Source organism: Hyaena hyaena, unplaced genomic scaffold, assembly GCF_003009895.1.
Source record: "Hyaena hyaena isolate Hyena2069 unplaced genomic scaffold, ASM300989v1 scaffold_257, whole genome shotgun sequence".
In the NCBI taxonomy this organism is placed as follows: Eukaryota; Metazoa; Chordata; class Mammalia; order Carnivora; family Hyaenidae; genus Hyaena; species Hyaena hyaena.
The window spans coordinates 45,362-64,741 of record NW_024080889.1 but is presented as its reverse complement, the minus strand read 5'-3'; the positions used below and the strand labels follow the sequence as shown (position 1 = coordinate 64,741).

Sequence of the window (19,380 nt, the reverse complement as noted above, 5' to 3'; positions counted from 1 at the left end):
CAGTTGACAAGCTTTGAGACAAGAATACTCAAAGGCTATGTAATGAAGTATGCCCATTTGTAATTGTCTTACTGGCTGTAGGAAAAGTGACAGTGGGATATGTTTAAATTTGACTTGAGAAAATATCATCTTCTGATCTGTGGTAGAGCATGACTTGCCTTGGAAAGTACATAAACCCTGAAAATGTGAAGTAAGATTGCTGATTTTGTGCTGTAAAGCAGATATTAGTGAAATCATCATGTAGAACAAGGCCTAACTCTTTGTATCCCTGAACACAAAGATCACTATGGTATTCTAAAGATCTAAATTTATTCTGTGTTTTCCTTAAATGAAAATAGTCTGGCCTACAACTCTCATGCAATAATCTGTATTTAGACCAGAATTAGCTAGATAAGGAATAGAACCCTCCATAGTCACATGAATTGAAATGTCTTGTTTAATTGCCATCCCATTGGAAGTAATTCCAAAATAAAGCACAAATATGAATCATGAGGTGAAACACAGAACCAGCAATTCAAGTGTGGCAATTTAGTTGCCCCATTCATGTAACTCATTCTCAGCCCAAGGTTGGTGAATAATTTCCTGGTTACATGGTCAGGATTAATGCAGCCCTGAAAAGTTGAAGTTTTTCCTCTGTGATGGCATGTGTATATACTGCAGAACCCAATCAGATCCAGTGTTCATCCCTTTTTCCTCCCTTTTCTCCATCTGGAAATTAAAACAATGTGTTAATGTAGAAAGATGGGAAGAATACCCTACACATCAGGTATATAGGTTCTAGTACTGCTTTCCTAGCTAATTAACTGAGGGAACTTGGATGTGTCTCCTAGACTCTCTGACTTAATCTTCTGACATGACTGTTGGAGGTGATAAAACAATCATGAGAATGGATGGAAAAAATATTTTAACAAAATGAGCATAGATTTCATAGCATTACTGGGCTTTAGATCTAATTATTCCCCTTAACAACAATAACAAAATTCTCCAAGTCTCATGTCTTTATCTCTAAAATGCGGCTTATAAACGGACACATGAAAAAATACTCAACATCACTCATCATCAAGGAAATACAAATCAAAACCATAAAGAGATACCACCCCCCACCTGTCAGAATGGCTGACATTAATAACTCAGACAACAACAGATGTTGGCGAGGATGCGGAGAAAGAGGATCTCTTTTGCACTGCTGGTGGGAATGCAAACTGGTAAAGAGTATGGAGGTTCCTCAAAAAATTAAAAATAGAACTACCCTACGACCCAGCAATTGCACTACTAGGTATTTATCCAAGGGATACAGGTATGCTGTTTCGAAGGGGCACATGCACCCCAATGTTTATAACAGCACTATCGACAATAGCCAAAGTACGGGAAGAATCCAAATGCCCATCGATGTATGAAGGGATAAATAAGATGTGGTATAGGGGTGCCTGGGTGGCTCAGTTGAGCATCCGACTTCGGCTCAGGTCATGATCTCATGTTTCATGGGTTCGGGCCCCGTGTCAGTCTATGTGCTGACAGCCAGCTCAGAGCCTGGAGCCTGTTTCAGATTCTGTATCTCCCTCTCTCTCTGACCCTCCCCTGCTCATGCTGTGTGTGTGTGTGTGTCTCTCTCTCTCTCTCAGAAATAAACAAAACATTAAAAAAAATTTTTTTTTTAAGATGTGGTATATATATGCAATGGAGTATTACTTGGCAATCAAAAAGAATGAGATCTTGCCATTCGCAACTACATGGATGGAACTAGAGGGTATTAGGCTAAGTGGAATTAGTCAGAGAAAGACAAATATATGACTTCACTCATATGAGGACTTAAAGACACAGAACAGATGAACATAAGGGAGGAGAAGCAAAAATAATATAAAAACAGGGAGGGGGACAAAAAGTAAGGGACTCAAATATGGGGAACAAACAGGGTTATTGGAGGGGTTGTGGGCGGAGGGGGGGGCCAAATGGGGCATTAAGGAATCTACTCCTGAATTCATTGTTGCACTATATGCTAACTTGGATGTAAATTTAAAAAATAAATTTAAAAAACACAAGTAAATAAAATGGGGCTTATGAAACTTATAGAGTAATTGTGGATATTGAGTATATAATGCTTGTGAAAAATTTTCAGAAACCATAAAGCTCTCCAAACATTAGTTGCTATTACTCTGTATACCAATTCCTGAATGTTTATATGAAGCCCACCTTTTTCATAAAACAAGACAACAAGGATTCTTCTGCTTTCTAATCGCTGCTCTTTCTGTCTTTACAACAGAATTTAATGCTCTGGTAAATTCTGTAACTTTTTTCTCTAATTGTTTCATCTATTAATGTTTTAATCTCTCCCCAGAGGCTGAAAGTTCCTTGATATTATAAGCTATTTCATCCAGTGTGTTTTTATATTTACCATAATTCATAGATAGCAAAGTATTGGATATATAATAACAACCAATACTTTTGAATTTATTAACTTATTGGATGTCTAGTATGTATACATATTTTACATATCTTGTCTCATTTAATTCTCACAACAACCATCTTATAGAATAAAACCCTGCTCTGAGAGGTTAAGAATTTGCCCAAAGTCATGCTACAAAGTGACAGACCTAGTATTCAAGGCTAGGTCAAAACTAGTGCTCTTTCAACTTACCCTGTTACTTCCCTGAAATTCACCCTCCATGTTGCAAAGTTTATACATTTCCCGAAGAGACTGATTTTTCCCTATGATCTACCTATTCATGATTGGGTACATAGCATCCAAAGTAATTGTCCACTGCAGAAAACAAAAGGAAAGAAAAATAAATATTGAATTAAAATATAGTTATTTTTCATTTCCCCAGAATTATTTTCTTAGAAACAATTTCATTTCAGTATCACAAAGTGAGAGAATAAAAATATATAGTGGTTGTACATAATCATGAGCATAGGAAAATAATTTTAATCTATCCATTCTCATAGTTGATCTACTGCATAAACTCATGGAGCAGCCTAATTCAAATACAAGTTTTTTTTCTAGAATCTCTATGTTCTTTTATCTTACCATTACTGTTTTAAAAGGAATTTTTATTTCATCTTTCTTTCATATATATGTGATAAAGGTTATTTGTAGTCATTTTGCTGAATTTTCATTTGAAATAATTTTAGATTTATATTTACTTACCTTCTATCCAGCTTCCTCTAATGTTACCGTCTTACATAATCATGGTACAGCTATCAAACTGAGAAATTAACATCGGTATAATACTATTAATCAAATTTTAGAGCTTTTTGGATTTTTACATTAACGTCTGTTTTCTGTTTCAGGGTCCAATCCAGAATATATTATATATAGCCATTTATCTCCTTAATAAATTTATTTCCTAAGTTTCCTTAGCCACTTTCAATCCATGATAGTTTCTCAATCTTGAGTTTTGAAGAGTAGTGGTCAGGAATTTTAGAATATCCCTCAAATTGGGTTTGTCTAAAATTTTGTCAGAATTATAGTGTTTATGGATTTGGGAAGAAGAATACCACAGAAGTGATGTGCCCTTATCAAGTACTATCAAGGCACGTGATATCAACATAACTTATTACTGGTGGAGTTAACCTTAACTCTTTGGTTAAGTTAATCAAGCATTTTAACAATACTATTCACTTCTAATGTAATTCATAAGAAGATTAACTCTACTACAGAGTTAGATCTATACTTGAGTAATCAAAAATATATTTTATCTAATGATTTGATGTTCTTTAGGAGTCTAGTGTATGATCCTGGACTCTTAACTAATGGGAAAGGCATAAGATTTGGGGCCCCAAGATCTGAGTCCAAATCCTATATCCACTACTTACTGGCTTTAAGTCATAATCTCTAAAAAGCCTCAATTGCTTCACCTGAAAAATAGGGATAGTTACCATATTTTAACTCAGAAAAAATGGGAATAGTTACCATATTTAATTAAGAATTGTAAAGATTAAATAATGTGTGCACCATACATTATAACCATGAAACAATATACATATATTAATTATTGCTATTATGTTTAAGTTTTTGAGTTACTTACTGGGCATTTATTTTCTTACTTTACAAAATGACTTTCATAAGTGGTTGAAGTACCCATATAAGAAAGCCTACTGAAACTCAGAAATAAAATGGCAAAGTCACAATTACGAAATGGTAAAAAGGTCCCTAAGGGTAGCAGTCTGTTTTCGCCTCTGTTGGGTCTATGAATACAACAAAAAGAAAGACTTTGATACTAGGTAAACAAATTATAGCTACCACATACACATTTCCATAAGCTAATCATTCAGAAACTGCATAATTGAGTCAATGAAGAAAAAAACAAAATAATTTCATAAATCATATTTCTATAAACTCTTTAAAATGAATATGAGCTGCTGGGGGGAAAAGATTTCTATAACTGTTAGTATTTCATACCCAGCTACAAAGCCTTTTTCAGTGTTTGAAAGACATGTCACTAGTATGCTAAAAGAGAAACCACTGCTTTCAATATAAAAGATGCTTAACTGTGGATCTTTCTTATATACCATGTTAGAATGTAAAATTATTAAAGGCAGAGACACTCACCTTTCTATATGCTTCAATGAACTAGCACTTAATAAGATTTTTGCTGGAGTTACTTTGTAGTGCTTAAACCTCTGTGATGCCAGTGTGGTTTATACAAAAAGCACACTAAGTATATATGCTTTAGAGCACCAACAAAGCCAGAGTAAAGAAACAAAAAGACTTCCTTAAAGAATTTAGTATTTCAGCAAAGGCACTGACATAGTCATCATGGGAAAAAAATCAGAATTTTACTGGACTTCTTTATTCTTATATTTTGGCTCTGTTTTTACATACATATGTGGTGGGGTGATGGGGACATCAAAACCTTTCCAGTGCTTAGGACCCCCAAAAATCTTAATCCAGTTCTGTATGCAGCTTAAATTATCATAAATTTTATTTACTCAATTATTTAGACAAAAGTATTTAACAAAAATTATAATACATATATATCTATACATAAAGAGTACTATTTAAGATTCTTCCTCATTGCAATATCTTCTCTTAGGAAGAAACCGTAATAAATGCTAAAAAGCAACTATAAATTTGAAATATCAGAAACGAGAGGGGTTAATTTCTGGTGTTGTAGTAATTCATACTTGACTCACAATTCAAGTTTAGTTACCTAAGAAAAGAGCTGTGGTTATTTTTTTTTTTTCTCAGCAGTTCTGTTAAAACACTGCAATCTACCTGGTAACCAATCTCTTTCTAGAGATTATACAGATGTTTCTGGTGTGTTTTGTTGCTAATATTCTCATCACACTTCAAGGGACTGGGTACAGATGTTGCTTAAGGATATGCTTGCTTAGAGGCCGGCTCTAATTAGACCACTTGTCATTTTTTGCTTGGTTTCATTTTGACCACTGGGTGCACCATGTAACCGTGTTGCATATTTTTAAGGGTAAAAAAATATATATATAGAAACCAGTAGTAAATTAATGGTACGTAGCTGAAAGAGGAAGTTAAAAGTACAGACTACTGGTGTCTCAGATGACTGAAATAAATGATTGGGGAAGAGCCTATTTATTCCTTTACATTTGACACCCTAACCACCCTCCCCAAACCCCAAGCCCCCATCTAAGTAGTAAAAGAGAACTTGGGCAATAAAGAAATGGCCTTGTTAGAAAACCCTTCACAAGAATTAGTGTAAACTTGTCTTCAAAATTAATTGTTTTTCTCCCTTTCCCCGAAGAAATGGAATATTTCATTGGTTCTCTTCCCTTGGAACATTAAGTCCTCAGAGTTGGTCATGATTTCCTCCCTACACCATGTCTTCAGTTTTTGTAAAAATCAGTGTGTGAAGACTTTTGCTTTTTCTGAGCACTGTTCCCGCTGTCAGTCTGGGTCTTTTCCTCCACTGCCACGGACACCTCTGCCTACAGGGACTGCCGGGAGTTGGTCTGGCAGGTGCGAGGCCAAGGCCCGGTACTGAGAGACGGCCGCGGAGTTTACACTGTGCGCGCCCCAGAAGAGGCGGCGTAGGCCTGGCTGCCCGAACTTCGAGAGCCCTAGCGGGGGAGCACGGAGGCAAACCGGCCTGCCCCGCCAAGGCCGGGGAAAGACTCGGTTCGCGCCAGCTCGCTCTCCGCCTTCCAGCAGCCAGCACCGCCGAGCCTCTAAGGCCCTGCGGCTCTCTCCGCAGCCGTCTTAATTAACAAGCCTCTTCCCCTTCACCCGCCCCCGCCTGGCTCCGGGAGTCCAAGGTTTCGTGTCGCAGACTCCATCCCGCCCGCCAGCGGGAGGAGGCCAAACCCGGCTACACCAGGCAGAACTCCTTTCCAGCTGGGGACTGGCCGCGGGGCGGGCGGGTGGGAACCGGCGCTGCAGACGCTGGGAGGGAGGTGGCGAGCTAGGAGGCTGGAGGAAGGGCGCGGGCGAGGGGCGGAGACAGGCGGAGAGCGAGCGCGAGCGCCTCCTGGGCAGTGGGCGGGGAGTGGGCGGTGCCCGGCCTTCCCGCTCCCGCGGCGCGGCAACTCAGCGGAGCCTCCTTAAAACTCTGCCGTTAAAATGGGGGCGGGTTTTTCAACTCAAAAAGCGCTCAATTTTTTTCTTTTCAAAAAAAGCTGATGAGATCGGAAAAAGGAGAGAAGAAACCGGCACCGTCTCTGCAGCGGCAACAGAAGCAGCAATTGTTTGAGCGAAAAAAGAAGCCAGGGAGGGAGGGAAGGAAAAGAGCTGAAAGGGGGACAACGCGCAAGTGTCTCTAAGGGTGAAGAGAGCAGGGACAGGCGATTTGGGGGGGACGAGCTACAAAAGAAACTGTCACTGGGAGCGCTGCGGCTCAGGAAGAACCAGTGCTCCCCGGCTCGGCTCCAGGGCACAGCTAGCTGGCGGCTGCTGCCCTGTCGGCGGCACAGGCTGGGGGCACAGGCCAGGGGACCGCGAGAGGTTGGCGAAGTGGCACCGGGTGTCGGAGCCGCTGGGCTCTCGCCGAGCGGGCGGCAGGACTGGCTGCCCTCTAGCATTGTGACGACTCCCCATACTCAGACCTTGGCCTGCGCTTCTCTGGACGCTCCCAATCTCCAGAGGCCCCCAGAAAACTGGGAAAGGAAGGAAAAGACGGCGGCGGCAGCTCAATGAACCTCTACAGTGGGAAGTCTGAACTGGCTCGGTCGTAAGCGGGAAGTTACCGGTGGGCTGCCCTGTGCAGCCGCGATGCTGCCGCGCGCTGCCCCAGCAGCCCGGAACCCATAGACGCTCCCCGCACGCCAGCTCCCTTCCTCACGCTGCTGGCAGTCCCGGGACCTGGTGGGGCCGGCATGACCGACTTGCCCGGGGCCCGCCGCGCGCCCGGCCGTCTCCGGAGACGCGCCCCGAGCCTGGCTCCCACGGCCTCTGAGGCTCCGCGGGGCTGCGGCAGCCCGGCGGGCGGGCATCGGAGCATTCCCACACGGCGTTAGCTTGAAGTTCGGCCCGGACGCAAATAAAGGCTCCTCCCGAGAAGCCGAGGCCACTGAAGAGTAGTTACGACCTGTAACTTGAGGGCCACGGAACTGCTACTCCGGTTTGCCTTTGGCGATCGTCTTTAACCCTCCGGAGCACGTCAGCATCCAGCCGCCGCGGCGCTCTCCCTGCAGAGGAGGACTCAGGACTACCCCTTGCGTGAGACGGATGGAGACCGAGCCCCTCCGAGGACTTGCCCCAGCGGTTCTGGCTCGCGCGGCTCAAGTCACCACCGTGAACAAGGGTGGGTTAATGTCTCCCCCCCCCCGCTCCAAAAAATGTCTTTTCTTCCGCGGTATTTTCTGCCCTGATCTAGACCCTTAAGTCTCCGCACACATTCCTCCCCGAGATCTGTAGTGTAGGTACGTGACAGCGCTGCTTACATTTTACGTCCAGAGTAATTTGCCAGGAATATATGTGTGTCTGTGTGTCTTTCTGTCGAGTCACCAGAATTCTTCACAGGGGTTAAGCTAAAAAGCGAGGAGTGGAGCCCCTCTCCAATGGCTCAGTTTTGCTGAATAATCACGTGTGAATCGAGGGGCGGGCTTTTGGCAGGCAGATCTTACTAGTATTTACTACCAAGCTCTACTCCAGATTAACCATCCCAGTCCTTCTGTCAGTCTCCGATGCCATCATGCAGCCTGGTTAGGAGCAAAGGAAAGGGGAAAAAGAAAAACAACTAATTCATCTTTTCCCGATCGTCAGGACCCTAAAGAATGGCCGAGCCTTGGGGGAACGAGTTGGCGTCCGCAGCTGCCAGGGGGGACCTAGAGCAACTTACTAGTTTGTTGCAAAATAATGTAAACGTCAATGCACAAAATGGATTTGGAAGGACTGCGCTGCAGGTTGGTATCCAGAGAGGTGGGGAAAACAGGTCAACAATGTTGCCTGCGTGACCCGGGCTTCTGGAATAACGGCTTTTAAGCTTTCAGGGGTACAAAATTTCACTGTTTTTAAGCCTAGTTGGTTGCCATATTTTATATCTTTAAGTGGATCCAACTCCCCAAAATGACGTACTTTGAACGAACTCGTCAAATTCAATAACACCCTCGATATCAAGTGGGTTCTAGGTTTGGTCTTAATTTTTGGAATGTTTTTGTGACGGTAGGGATTTAAAAGTAGTCCCAGGAGCGCCGAGGTGTGTGTGTGTGTGTGTGTGTGTGTGTGTGTGTGTGTGTAAGACAGCTTTGTAAACACATTATTATGATTATTATTTGAAGTAAATACACTGCTATTAGTGGTTTCCGTACTTTGCTCCAATAATTGACTTTAACGTTAATTTTCTTGACTCCTGGTGAGGGTGTTTTTCCTTCAAATGCTTCAAGTTTTGACAAACGACCTTTCCTCGTTTGGACTGGGTGGCCTGGACACGGGGACAGGATGTACATTTTACAGTTAATGTAATACCATCCACCCATTCAGAATTGAGGAGGAATAAAAAGTTGAATTTTCTAATCAGAGCTCAATTTGTAGTATTTTTGTCTCTGCAGTCATGCGGTGGTATATTCTAATTTTCAGTAATTAGATTTACAAGCAAGAAATGAAACGTGCCCAGCTGCCAAGTATTGTACCTGATCATTTTTTTCCTCCTATGAACGTTAGTTATCACGTAACTTAGTTGAAAGGCTTAGAAACAGAAAGATGGCAAAGTGGTCTTAAATAGTTGCTTTATCATACTTCTGATGGTACTCTTACAAATTATACTTATTCGGAAATGCAACACTTGAAGCTGTTTTTGAAAATCCTTTGGGGAGAAGGTTTTAGAGTGCTTTGTTGTAGTTACAAGAATTAGAAATTTAAGTGGCAGGAGATATTCTATTAACAGACGAAGTTCAGTCTGTACATTTTAAATCAGAATATACTGACCTTGCAAAAAGTCAGTATTAAAGAAGCTTATGCTTAGATACTAAATTATTTATCTTGTTATTTCAGGTAGATTCTGTGGGATGAGGATTTTTTTTTTTTCTTTGTCCAGCTGGTAGTTTTGATGATGAAAAAACCTGGTAGGTTTGATGATGACAGCAATGCTACGAATTTAATATATTGAGAAGTTTTCTATTGAAAATCCAAGATTATATAAATCTCACAAAGAATGAGCAACTTAACCCATGTTCAGAATAAGATCTTACAAGACTTTTGACGAGCAGGAAGGTTAGGAGATTAATATTGACAAAAAAAGTTTTGACATTTTTAATACAACTTTGCAATCTTGTTTATATTAAGCACACTTATCAAGATACTAACACCCACTTGTTGTGGCTTAATCCTAGTATATATAATGAAACACCCACAAACAGGAGTCTCAAGGTTTATTTTCAGTATGTATAATCCTGACTCTGAAGTTGTGTCATAACTCAAGAAAGAACTTTCTTTCAAAACAATTTCCAATGTTACCATTATTTTCTGTGAAAGATGGCAAATTTTCTTTTACAATTATGTTCATTTAACTCAGTTGCAAAAGCTTTCCTCCCCTTCCTAGTGTAAGCTTTTCATTCAGGATAGTATCAAGGGCCTTAATCGCACATTTGCTTTACAAAGATCCAAGGTATCTGCCCTTATTCTTCCCAGTCCAGATCCTTAAGTGTGACTAAATCTTTACAGGCAGAAATTATGTTGTGCTCATTTTTTACCAAAACTACATTTTATTGAAATTATCAAAAAATAAATTATGTATCATTTTTACCATTGCCCAAAGGAAGGGCTACGTCAGCAGGGTTTTATCAACAGGGAAGTTTAATATCTTGACCCTCTATATAGCTTGCATGTATAAAATATTATTCATTCTAAATGTATTTTATAACTTAATTTGTGATTATTTTTAAACAAACAACTTAAAGAGATGGATCAAATTTGTATGTATCTTCCAATGTACTATATTTAATTTCACAAACATTTGAGTATCCAAATTTTAATCTATTGTAAATTTAGATTATTATGAGTATACCTAAATATAAATGAAACCATTTAAATGCTGAACTATTTTCTGGCATATTAATGAGACTACAATTTTTTCACAACTAAATTACATGTGTTGTGTAATTGCATGCTTCTCTACAAGACATTTTATGAGAGCCCAACAGAGATCCCTTTTAGGGTGAAATGTATTCAAATAACAGTAAATAAGTCTTTGTCATGTGAACTACTTGTATGGTGATAGCAAATTCTAATACCACATTCTGACTTTTTAAATGTTGGCAGTTTACAAATAGTTATCCCTAAATGTCTGATAATCATTGCAAAAGGAAATAAGATGGCATTGCCAGTTGATTATTAAATGAGCTCAAATCCGACAAATTTGTCTGTCTCAAAATAAACATTAAATATCTTATTTTCTCCTCTCTGGCTCACCTGAAAATCACTAGTCAGACTCAGTAATATGGTAGAGTGACTGTTGAATTCTTTTCAAGAACAGTTGCCATGCAGTCAGCTCCTATCTAATGAATGGCATATCATGAACTTAGTTTTAGATAAATCAGTATCACAAGCAATGTAGAAAACCATTGCTTATTTAACATCCTACTAATCAGGAACATTTGAATATTTCAAGTGATGGATTTTAAGCACTGAATATACCTAGTAGCCAATATGAAATAACTTGCAAAGAAAAAAATTTTTAAAAAAACACTTGGAAATTTGAGCTACATCTATTTGGAGAGAACTTATGAAAATTAATAATTTAAGAAAATATCAGGTCTGGTATTTTAATAGATCATTTTTATACTAGGTGATGGAGTCTGATGTGTAGAAACTCTTGTGTGGGGATTTTAAGAAACTCTCTTTTTGGTAGCTATTTAGAAAATAAATTTTATGTACATTTGATTTTTCATAACCAATACCCCAGCTTTTATATTTTATGAGCATAAGCAAGCAAACAGAAGACTCCCAAATTCTGTTTCTTTTATTTTCATAAATTCATGAAAGTACACAATTCTCCATGGGAGATAAAAAATTGAGTTGTGGGTGTATTTTATACAAGATGGACTGGTTCTATTTTATTGATCAATTTATCCTACTTTTGGAACGGTTTAAGATATTCCATCATAGAAGCTCAATTTTTAGAAGTTTTCTTCTACTTTTACCTACTAGTACGTTCTTTCCTGCAACTGAGCCCTTCAAACCCCATCATGTGGGTCTTCCCCCAAGCACTCTTTCGCCTAAAATAAATAGCATAACATAAAAAGAAGAAGAAATGGCTATTTAAAAATAATATTGTAGGAGCGCTTGAAGGATTCTCCCGTTTTCTCTCCTAGGTTATGAAACTTGGAAATCCCGAGATTGCCAGGAGACTACTACTTAGAGGTGCTAATCCCGATTTGAAAGACCGAACTGGTTTCGCTGTCATTCATGATGCAGCCAGAGCAGGTTTCCTGGACACTTTACAGACTTTGCTGGAGTTTCAAGCTGATGTTAACATCGAGGATAATGAAGGGAACCTGCCCTTGCACTTGGCTGCAAAAGAAGGCCACCTCCCTGTGGTGGAGTTCCTCGTGAAGCACACGGCCACCAAAGTGGGGCATCGGAACCATAAGGGGGACACCGCCTGTGACTTGGCCAGGCTCTACCGGAGGAACGAGGTCGTTAGCCTGATGGAGGCAAACCAGGCGGAGGGAGCTTCAAATTTGCAATGAATGTGGGGAGGGCTCTCCCACACTGCCTTCTATATTTTCAGTTAATTTGTTGGCTATCATATTTTACTATTACTTGTTAAAATTCAGTTTTGTCATACTTTAAGCAGCTAGTTAAATCTTCTCAAACTGCTAAGTGGACATCTTACTATAGGTTTATGAATATATTTAAGCAACATCTTTTTCACATGCAAAATCCTGAGTTCTAACATGTATTTGCAAATAACTTTGGCTTTGTCCTGAATATGTTATCTTTCCTTGACTTTTTCCTTGCTTCTCCCTTTGCCAGTCTCAAAACCCAACGTAAAGACTTTGTTTTTAAAATGGTTTGTCCTGAGCTTTTTTTTTTGCCTAATTAAAACTTTCAAAACAGGACAGTTTTTTCTGTTATTTCCTCTATTACTCCCACATAGTTTGCCATTTGCTAAGGAGACGTGTACTGAAAGATCACAATGCTTTAAATCTTGACACTGGAAAAAGTAGACCAATTGAAAAACTAGACATATTCCATTGATGATTCAGGTATTCTTCTCTTTCTTTACTCATGCCTCCCCCCAAAGATTTTACTTGGTGACTAGTATTTCTGCTTTACAACAAAATAAGGACATTTTTTGAAGACCAAACCTGAAATTATTTCAGTATGAATTTATCCTAATGTTCAATCTTCCTCTTTTCTCAAAGTTAAATTAAAAAGTTGAAAAACAGGTTTCAGAAGTAGCGATCTGAAAACAAATATATGTTAACTTACAAGTTATTTTTTTAAAAGAAAATGCCACCTTGAAAGTACTTTCTACTAGTTGGATTTTTTTAAAATCACAGAGTGAAACAATTGGTTAAAGAATATATTTCTCAAAATTTATACTATCAGTATACTGTCAAGCTTTTTCTACCTGCATGTCAGAAATGTAAAATTACTAAATGTTAAGTCTTGAAATATAATGCAAATACAAGTTTTGAGGCAATAAAAATACAAGAAAAATTGTATAAATTATGTAAGGGTCATAACTAATTATGTGTACATGTAAGGGTCTTAACTGCAGTACAATAAATATAGAAACGTTTACGATAAGTAAATAGGCTACTTGTATACACGGTACTTGATTCCCACAAAACTTTTTTTGTAAAGGCTCATAAAATCTTTTAAAGAATACATTTAGCTAAAAATTAAAAATTTGAATGAAATAGAAATAATCTCAAATTTCAAAGATAATTGTTCAGTATCTACTACTTACTCTCATTTTAATTAAAGATTTTCACCAAAGGATTTCAGTGCAGTTATCATTTATAAATTTATAAATATATTATTCATCATCTCTGACACCAACAAAGATGTTTTATGTGAAAGCTCCCTCTTTCTGCTTTATAAGCTCCCTGCCCTGGCTCCAAGAAGAACTAAATACTTCAAGGTTTATTGAAGGACATGTTTCTGATGCCTGCCCTAACAAGGACTGGAATGGTCGCAGGCAAGTGGTTTTCAATAATTTATTTTCTATGATAGTATAAAAGAATACAGGAGAAAATGTTTAATCCTTTTAGCACTAAAGTTCACCTTCCTTAAGTCAAGTGCAATAAGATTTCAACTTCTGCCACCTCTAACCACAAATTACTGAATAAATTTATTTTTGACAGCAACATGATATTAAATTTAAAATACTTAAAGTTTTTTTAAAGTAGAAATTGAGATGTTTTGAAGGAAAAAGTGTTGTGTTTTGGATTTTAAAACCAGAATCAGCATACAAAATACACTGCTTGGTAAAGCTGAACACTTTTAAAACACAAGGCTATTACTAAAAAAATAAAGCAACATTTCTTACAAGTTTCAACTGTAAAGATGGACGTTTCTAATTTAAAGTGGAGTTTACTAAACTTACCAGTATCCATCAAGCCCCTGCATTAAAATTTCTCTTTAGAAATTTCGAATATAAAGGCATAGGGTGTCTATTAAGCTAAAGAGAAGTACTTCTACAGTTGCTTTGTTCTTGGGTGGTTGGAGCAAAGTAAGGGGAGCGGAAGCGCGCTTTCTCTTCATTAGCCCAAATTTACTAAGCATTAAAACATCACCACATCTCTCTGGCTCTTCGCAGGAAATAGCTTTACTAATCTAAGTATTTTAGAAATGAGTTTTGTGGTCCTCTCTAGGAAATCTGAAAAGCCATTATTCAATCTCTCAAAAACCTCAATATTCAGCAAGACTTAGGACACGCGAATTGTATAGGATGGAAGAAAGGGTGCTGCTGAGTTTAATGGGATCTAATTTGCATCGAGCTGAGGTAGAGAAGGGTCTGAACTTAATTCATATGCGGAGTGGCGAGACAAGCGCAAATTGGTAGGATGATCAGACCCCCAGGAGACAACGCAATATAAAGGATGGAGGGTACTTAAGCAGGGATGCGCTCTCAAATTCAGTTCTTGACTGCGCCTGCAATCCACTTTTGGAGTCGGGCTCAGCCTTTGCTCAGGAAAAACTGAATTCAGGCTTCCACCTGGGAAAAGAGGGGGACACTAACCAGATCTCAGGCCACGTTCTAGTCCTTGAGCCACTGAACAAATTTCATTTTGCCATATTTCGGTAAAGAATCAATAGTTTTCTGATAAACATTGCACATTTCACAATGGTGTGGTGAGCTCCTGCACACACAGTATACTGGTTGACTAATAAATAGACAAAAGTATTCTATCCCGGGAAAACAATTCAATTGACAATATAAAATTTCCTATCCTGTTGATCAAACGAACGCTGTGGAATCCGTAGCCCAGGACTGGTTTCGAAATCTCAGTTCCCAAAAAGGTGCTTTCGGCTTCTGCCGCGGGAAGAAATAAGAGTCTAGAAGCGCTGGAAGATCACAGTGCTGGAGAGAGAAAGGGTCGTACTCGCAGCCTTCCAGACTGCCCTAAGCTATCTTCACCAACAGGCTCAAGGGTGGGGGGTAAAACCTCGGTCTTGCTATCTCGAGACTCTTGATTTTACACGGCAGTCCCCCCCCCCTCCGCCCCACCCGCCAAAAAAAAAAAAAAAAAAGAAAATGTCAGCCTAGAGGGAAAAGTGAGTCAAATTCAATTCATCCAGCTTGAGACGACGGTCAGAACTATGCGCTTATTGTCTGCCCCCCCCCCCCACAGACATATCCAAAAAAAAAAAAAAAAAAAAAAAAAATCAGATCCACAGAGGGACCTGAGAGGCAGGAGACAATCATCCAGCCTGAGACCCGGGGTAAAGCTATGCCAATTGCCAACCTAACCAAGCCGTCTATGCAGTGGCTGCGAAGACATCCTTTCTGTCCCTTAGAAACTCTCCAGACTCCAAACGGCAGCTCCCGGCTCCCCAGTGAGGAAGCTGGAGCCCAGAGCTCCCTCAGGGCGCGCAGAAAAGCCCGGCGTGGGGGTGGGGGAGTTTCAAAACCGTTAGCTCGTGTTTTTTTTTTTTCCCCTCCCTCGCTAAGGTTTCTTTTCTTTTCTCTTCCTGTCCAAATATTTCAAATTTCCGCGCCTTAAATAACAGTCTCCTTTTATTTAGATAGTTTCCTCGGCAGGTTTGGCCGCCCGCTTCTCGCTGCCCCCCAGCGGGCCCGGGGCGTCTCGGGCGCCTCGGTGCCGCCTCCAGCCGCTGCGCGTTGCCCCCGGCCCAGGCTGCGCGGGCCAGAGCGCGCCCGCCGGAGCCACAGCCCCCTCTTACAGCGACCTCGCTTGACCCGGCTCTCTGGGCACCCACAGCCATCTGAGGCCGCCCCCCACCCAGACGCCTGTCTACCTCCCAGCTCGACTTCCCTCCCCGGACTTTGGAGCCTTTTCTGCTTGGGGATTTGGATCCCGGTCGCCCTGAAGCGGCGGAAGGGCCGCGGGAATAGGAAAGCCGCAGCGGAGGCCAGTGGCCGGAGCCTGCCCCAGCCCCCACCCCGCGGGTAACCTTGGAGGCGCCCTCGGAGTGAGTGTGTGCGTTGCTGAGCCAGCCGGCTGGGGCGAGCGGGCGCACGGTGCAGCGGGCAGGAGGCGGGAGCTGGGGGCGGGGAGGGGGAGCGGGCCCCGGCGCCTGCTGGCCGCTGCCACAGCGCCCCGGGAGCTGCGGGCTACCGGGACCGCCAGGGTCCCCGGCCCTGGCCTTCAGGCAGCGGTCCCCGCGGAGGAGGCGGCCATCCCACTGGATGGTTCGGGCGACCTATGCCTGAAGACCGGGGCCGGAGGGCGACGTGGGAGCAGGGGCAGGCTGGCCGGTGAGTGCCTAGCTCTCCGCCGAGGTGAGCTGGCGGCGGGACGCGGCGCGGCGGCTGGAGCAGCTCCACGCCCAGTACCAGTGCCAGCACTCCCTCCTCCCCCCGTGACAGCTGAGGACAGCCGGGCTCCGAGCCTCGCGTCAAACTGCGAGGAGGCAAATGCACCTCAGGCTTCTCAGCCCCTAAGACTATTCGGGAAGTTGCCCTATGGTGTTACCTTCCCCCTAAAAACTGCTAGTCTTCCAGGACTGAAAATGCAAGTTCAATGGGAAAGACCCTCGGCGTGAAATACAAAGATTGCAGGCCGCCGGCACTTTGGGTGGGACCCGGGCGTGCAAAAGCACCTAGAAGGGGTCTTCTTGTTTTGTTTTGCTTTGTTTTTACCCAGAATAGTTAAAAGAAATCGAGTATGGATCTTCAGCAATGTCTCAAAAGAATAAAAACTCTCCAGATCTGGATATTGACTTGGTAAATTAAGGTTCCAGTGAAATGTTTTGCCATCTGCTTATAGAAACATTGTGCAAGCTTCAGGTGTTAGGATGTGGGTTTGGAATTTTCTGTACTGTCTTTAATTCTCAAAGGCATTAAGTAACATGATGGTTAACACACCCGGCAAGTGAGCAAAGGTTATCCTTGCCACCACAGCACCTGCAAAAGCACAAGTGGAAACTCACATATTTTGCTTCCTGAGTTCTAAAATGGCTTCTGAGCGGTCCAGAGGTACCAGCACATACAAGAAGGGGGACTGGGGATGAGAAAAGAGTTTGTACACTGAAAAAAAGAAAAACCCACAAAGACATTATTACCTTTCAATTAATCCACTTCACCTCTCTTTCTCCCAGCCCCCATCCTCTTTGGTCAAGGAACAATTTTAATGCAGGCCTATTCTATAATTCTATATACAGCCTTTTTTCTCTTCTCTCAGCCTCCCCCCTCCACACAAAAGTCGGCCAAAAACCTCAGCTCTTTTGCGGAGGAAGTGAAAAAAACCACCAATCCTTATCCAAACTACCCGTTATTTCTTTTGAATGCTAAGAAGAAATCCTACATATGACCAATACTATGAAAGAAGAAATAATTTACCAAGATCGTAAACGCATTTAATTGATATAATTAAAGTGATATTAATGATCTTTTAACATGAAAATAATGAGACAGTTTCTGCAATTGATAGGTGAAAAGCTAAAAAAAAACTTCACCAACATGTTTGGAGACATCAGCTTCTGCTCTTTATATTTAATCAGTAGTTACTTAGAAAAAAAAATTGATCCTTTATCTTGGCCATATAAAGCGGTATCATGCTGACTAATTTTATTTTAGTTATATGCCTTAGTTTTTCAGATTAGTTATATATAGTGAAAGTTCACATATAAAGCAAAACTGACAACATCTTTTAATGTTAAAATTTTAATTTGGAAATGCAACCAAATTATCACAATCACATTAAAATACAGTCTTCTCCCTTGTTTCTTCTAAGTGTGCAATGTGCATAATTTGCTGGTGAAGAAGTCTGCCCTGATTTTAAAATCTATACCTTGGAAACACGATTTCCTCCAGTAAAAAAATAACTCACTAGTCTTTAAGAATAATTATTCAATAATTTAGCTATTCTGTGCACAGCTAATGTAATAGCATCTCCTTGTCTTACATTTTGGAACTATTGTAAAAGCCATTTTGGCCCAAATAGTTCTTGTTCCATAGTTTTCTCTTTCAGATATTTTTACTAAAAAGTGTCCTCAATGATGCAGCAGCATTCTGATGTCCATTCTGCTAATCCAAAAACTTCAGACCAAACCTATACAGATCATTTTAAAAGGAACATGCATTTCTTCTTATGTCAAAGGTTAGAACAGATATGAATGAATGTTAACATTTGAAAGTCCTAGAATAACTAATTTCAAATCCGTTATTATAGTGTGGTGATGATTCAAGATGAAAATTTTAAAACCTCATATATTAGAAGAATAAGTGAGATCAAACTATTAAATTAAGCAGCATTTGATGATGATTACTAGTACAGTATCCCCTATCTCAGTATTAAAACAAGTAATAGTGTATATTCTGGTATGATTTTTAACTGTGAAAAAAATAATATATAATAATCATTAGATATAGAAGTAATTGATTGTTACAAAGTCTCTTTTTCATCATCACCTATTTTTTGGCTGTCCCCCCCTTTTTTCTTTTTCTTTTTTACTTTTTGTATTTTTGTGCATCCACATTTTAGGTGATGAATAGCAGTAGCATGTAGAAAGAAGTTTCCAATTCTTCTTTATTCCTGTTTCCTCAGCCATCTATTCCTCTATTCACAAACATCACATCAACTTTAAAAATCATGTATTGTGATACTGAAAAGTAACTGTTATTCCCATTAATTTAAATTAATTATAGGCCTGTAAGTAAAAAAGCATTCAGTCTGTATTTTATTTAAAATAAAGTTAGCAAAAAAAGTGTGGACACTAGGTTGTAGCAAGTGTATATTTATGTTTTGAATATAAATTTGCTGAAATCTTAAAACCTGCTTAATATTTTGACACATGCTAAGACTTTTAGTGTAGGATCAAGATCTAAAAAATCTTAAATTTCTGGTCTTCTGAAAATAATTTAATATATTTTAATTGGCCATATTAAGATAAGGCCAATTGTTTTAACTAATAAAAAGTTAAAATGTTGATACTTTCAGAAAAATATGAAGAGAGGACTATGATGTCAAGTCTAATGCAATGGCCTTTTGAAATAAATTATTCTTACTGGTAAATTGTGTATTTTATTTATAGTGATTATTATTTTACAGTTGAATTTTGCACTTGGCACATAGATCAGAGTTTTCTATGTTTGTCTAAAAGCATATAGCTGTTCTCATGCAGGTATTTAAAATAACACTTCGTGGCCCTGTACTATATTGGTATTATTATGTACACGTGTGTATGTTTAGGTATTTCTTACTAAAGTTCATTACTGAGCAAATAGATATTTTGATGAAATACCATCAATTAACTTCATATTACTATTTTTAAGACGTAAAATCATGATCTGCTATAGAAATGTAAGCTGATAATTTTTTAGATATAGGTGAGAT

At 40.0% G+C, this 19,380-nt stretch overlaps 1 protein-coding gene and 1 long non-coding RNA gene across 3 annotated transcripts; one reads left to right on the top strand and one right to left on the bottom strand.

Annotated features, from left to right (window-relative positions):
• Window positions 1–479: 479 nt before the first annotated feature.
• On the bottom strand, window positions 480–7,075 carry LOC120240621. The gene is made up of 3 exons (XR_005530667.1): window positions 7,015–7,075; window positions 2,636–2,758; window positions 480–708 (listed from the first exon to the last, which is right to left on the bottom strand). It is a non-coding gene; the product is annotated as an uncharacterized LOC120240621 (long non-coding RNA).
• CDKN2C (cyclin dependent kinase inhibitor 2C) lies at window positions 6,499–13,233 on the top strand. Of its 2 annotated transcripts, XM_039245383.1 has the most exons (3): window positions 6,499–7,712; window positions 8,174–8,313; window positions 11,719–13,233. In XM_039245383.1, exons 2-3 carry the CDS (start codon window positions 8,185–8,187, stop codon window positions 12,094–12,096), a joined length of 507 nt encoding a protein of 168 aa, XP_039101314.1. In that variant the 5' UTR covers window positions 6,499–7,712; window positions 8,174–8,184; the 3' UTR covers window positions 12,097–13,233. The 2 variants fall into 2 exon arrangements, with proteins under 2 accessions (XP_039101314.1, XP_039101315.1); XM_039245384.1 differs by lacking the exon at window positions 6,499–7,712 and having other exon boundaries at window positions 8,001–8,313.
• Window positions 13,234–19,380: the final 6,147 nt, after the last annotated feature.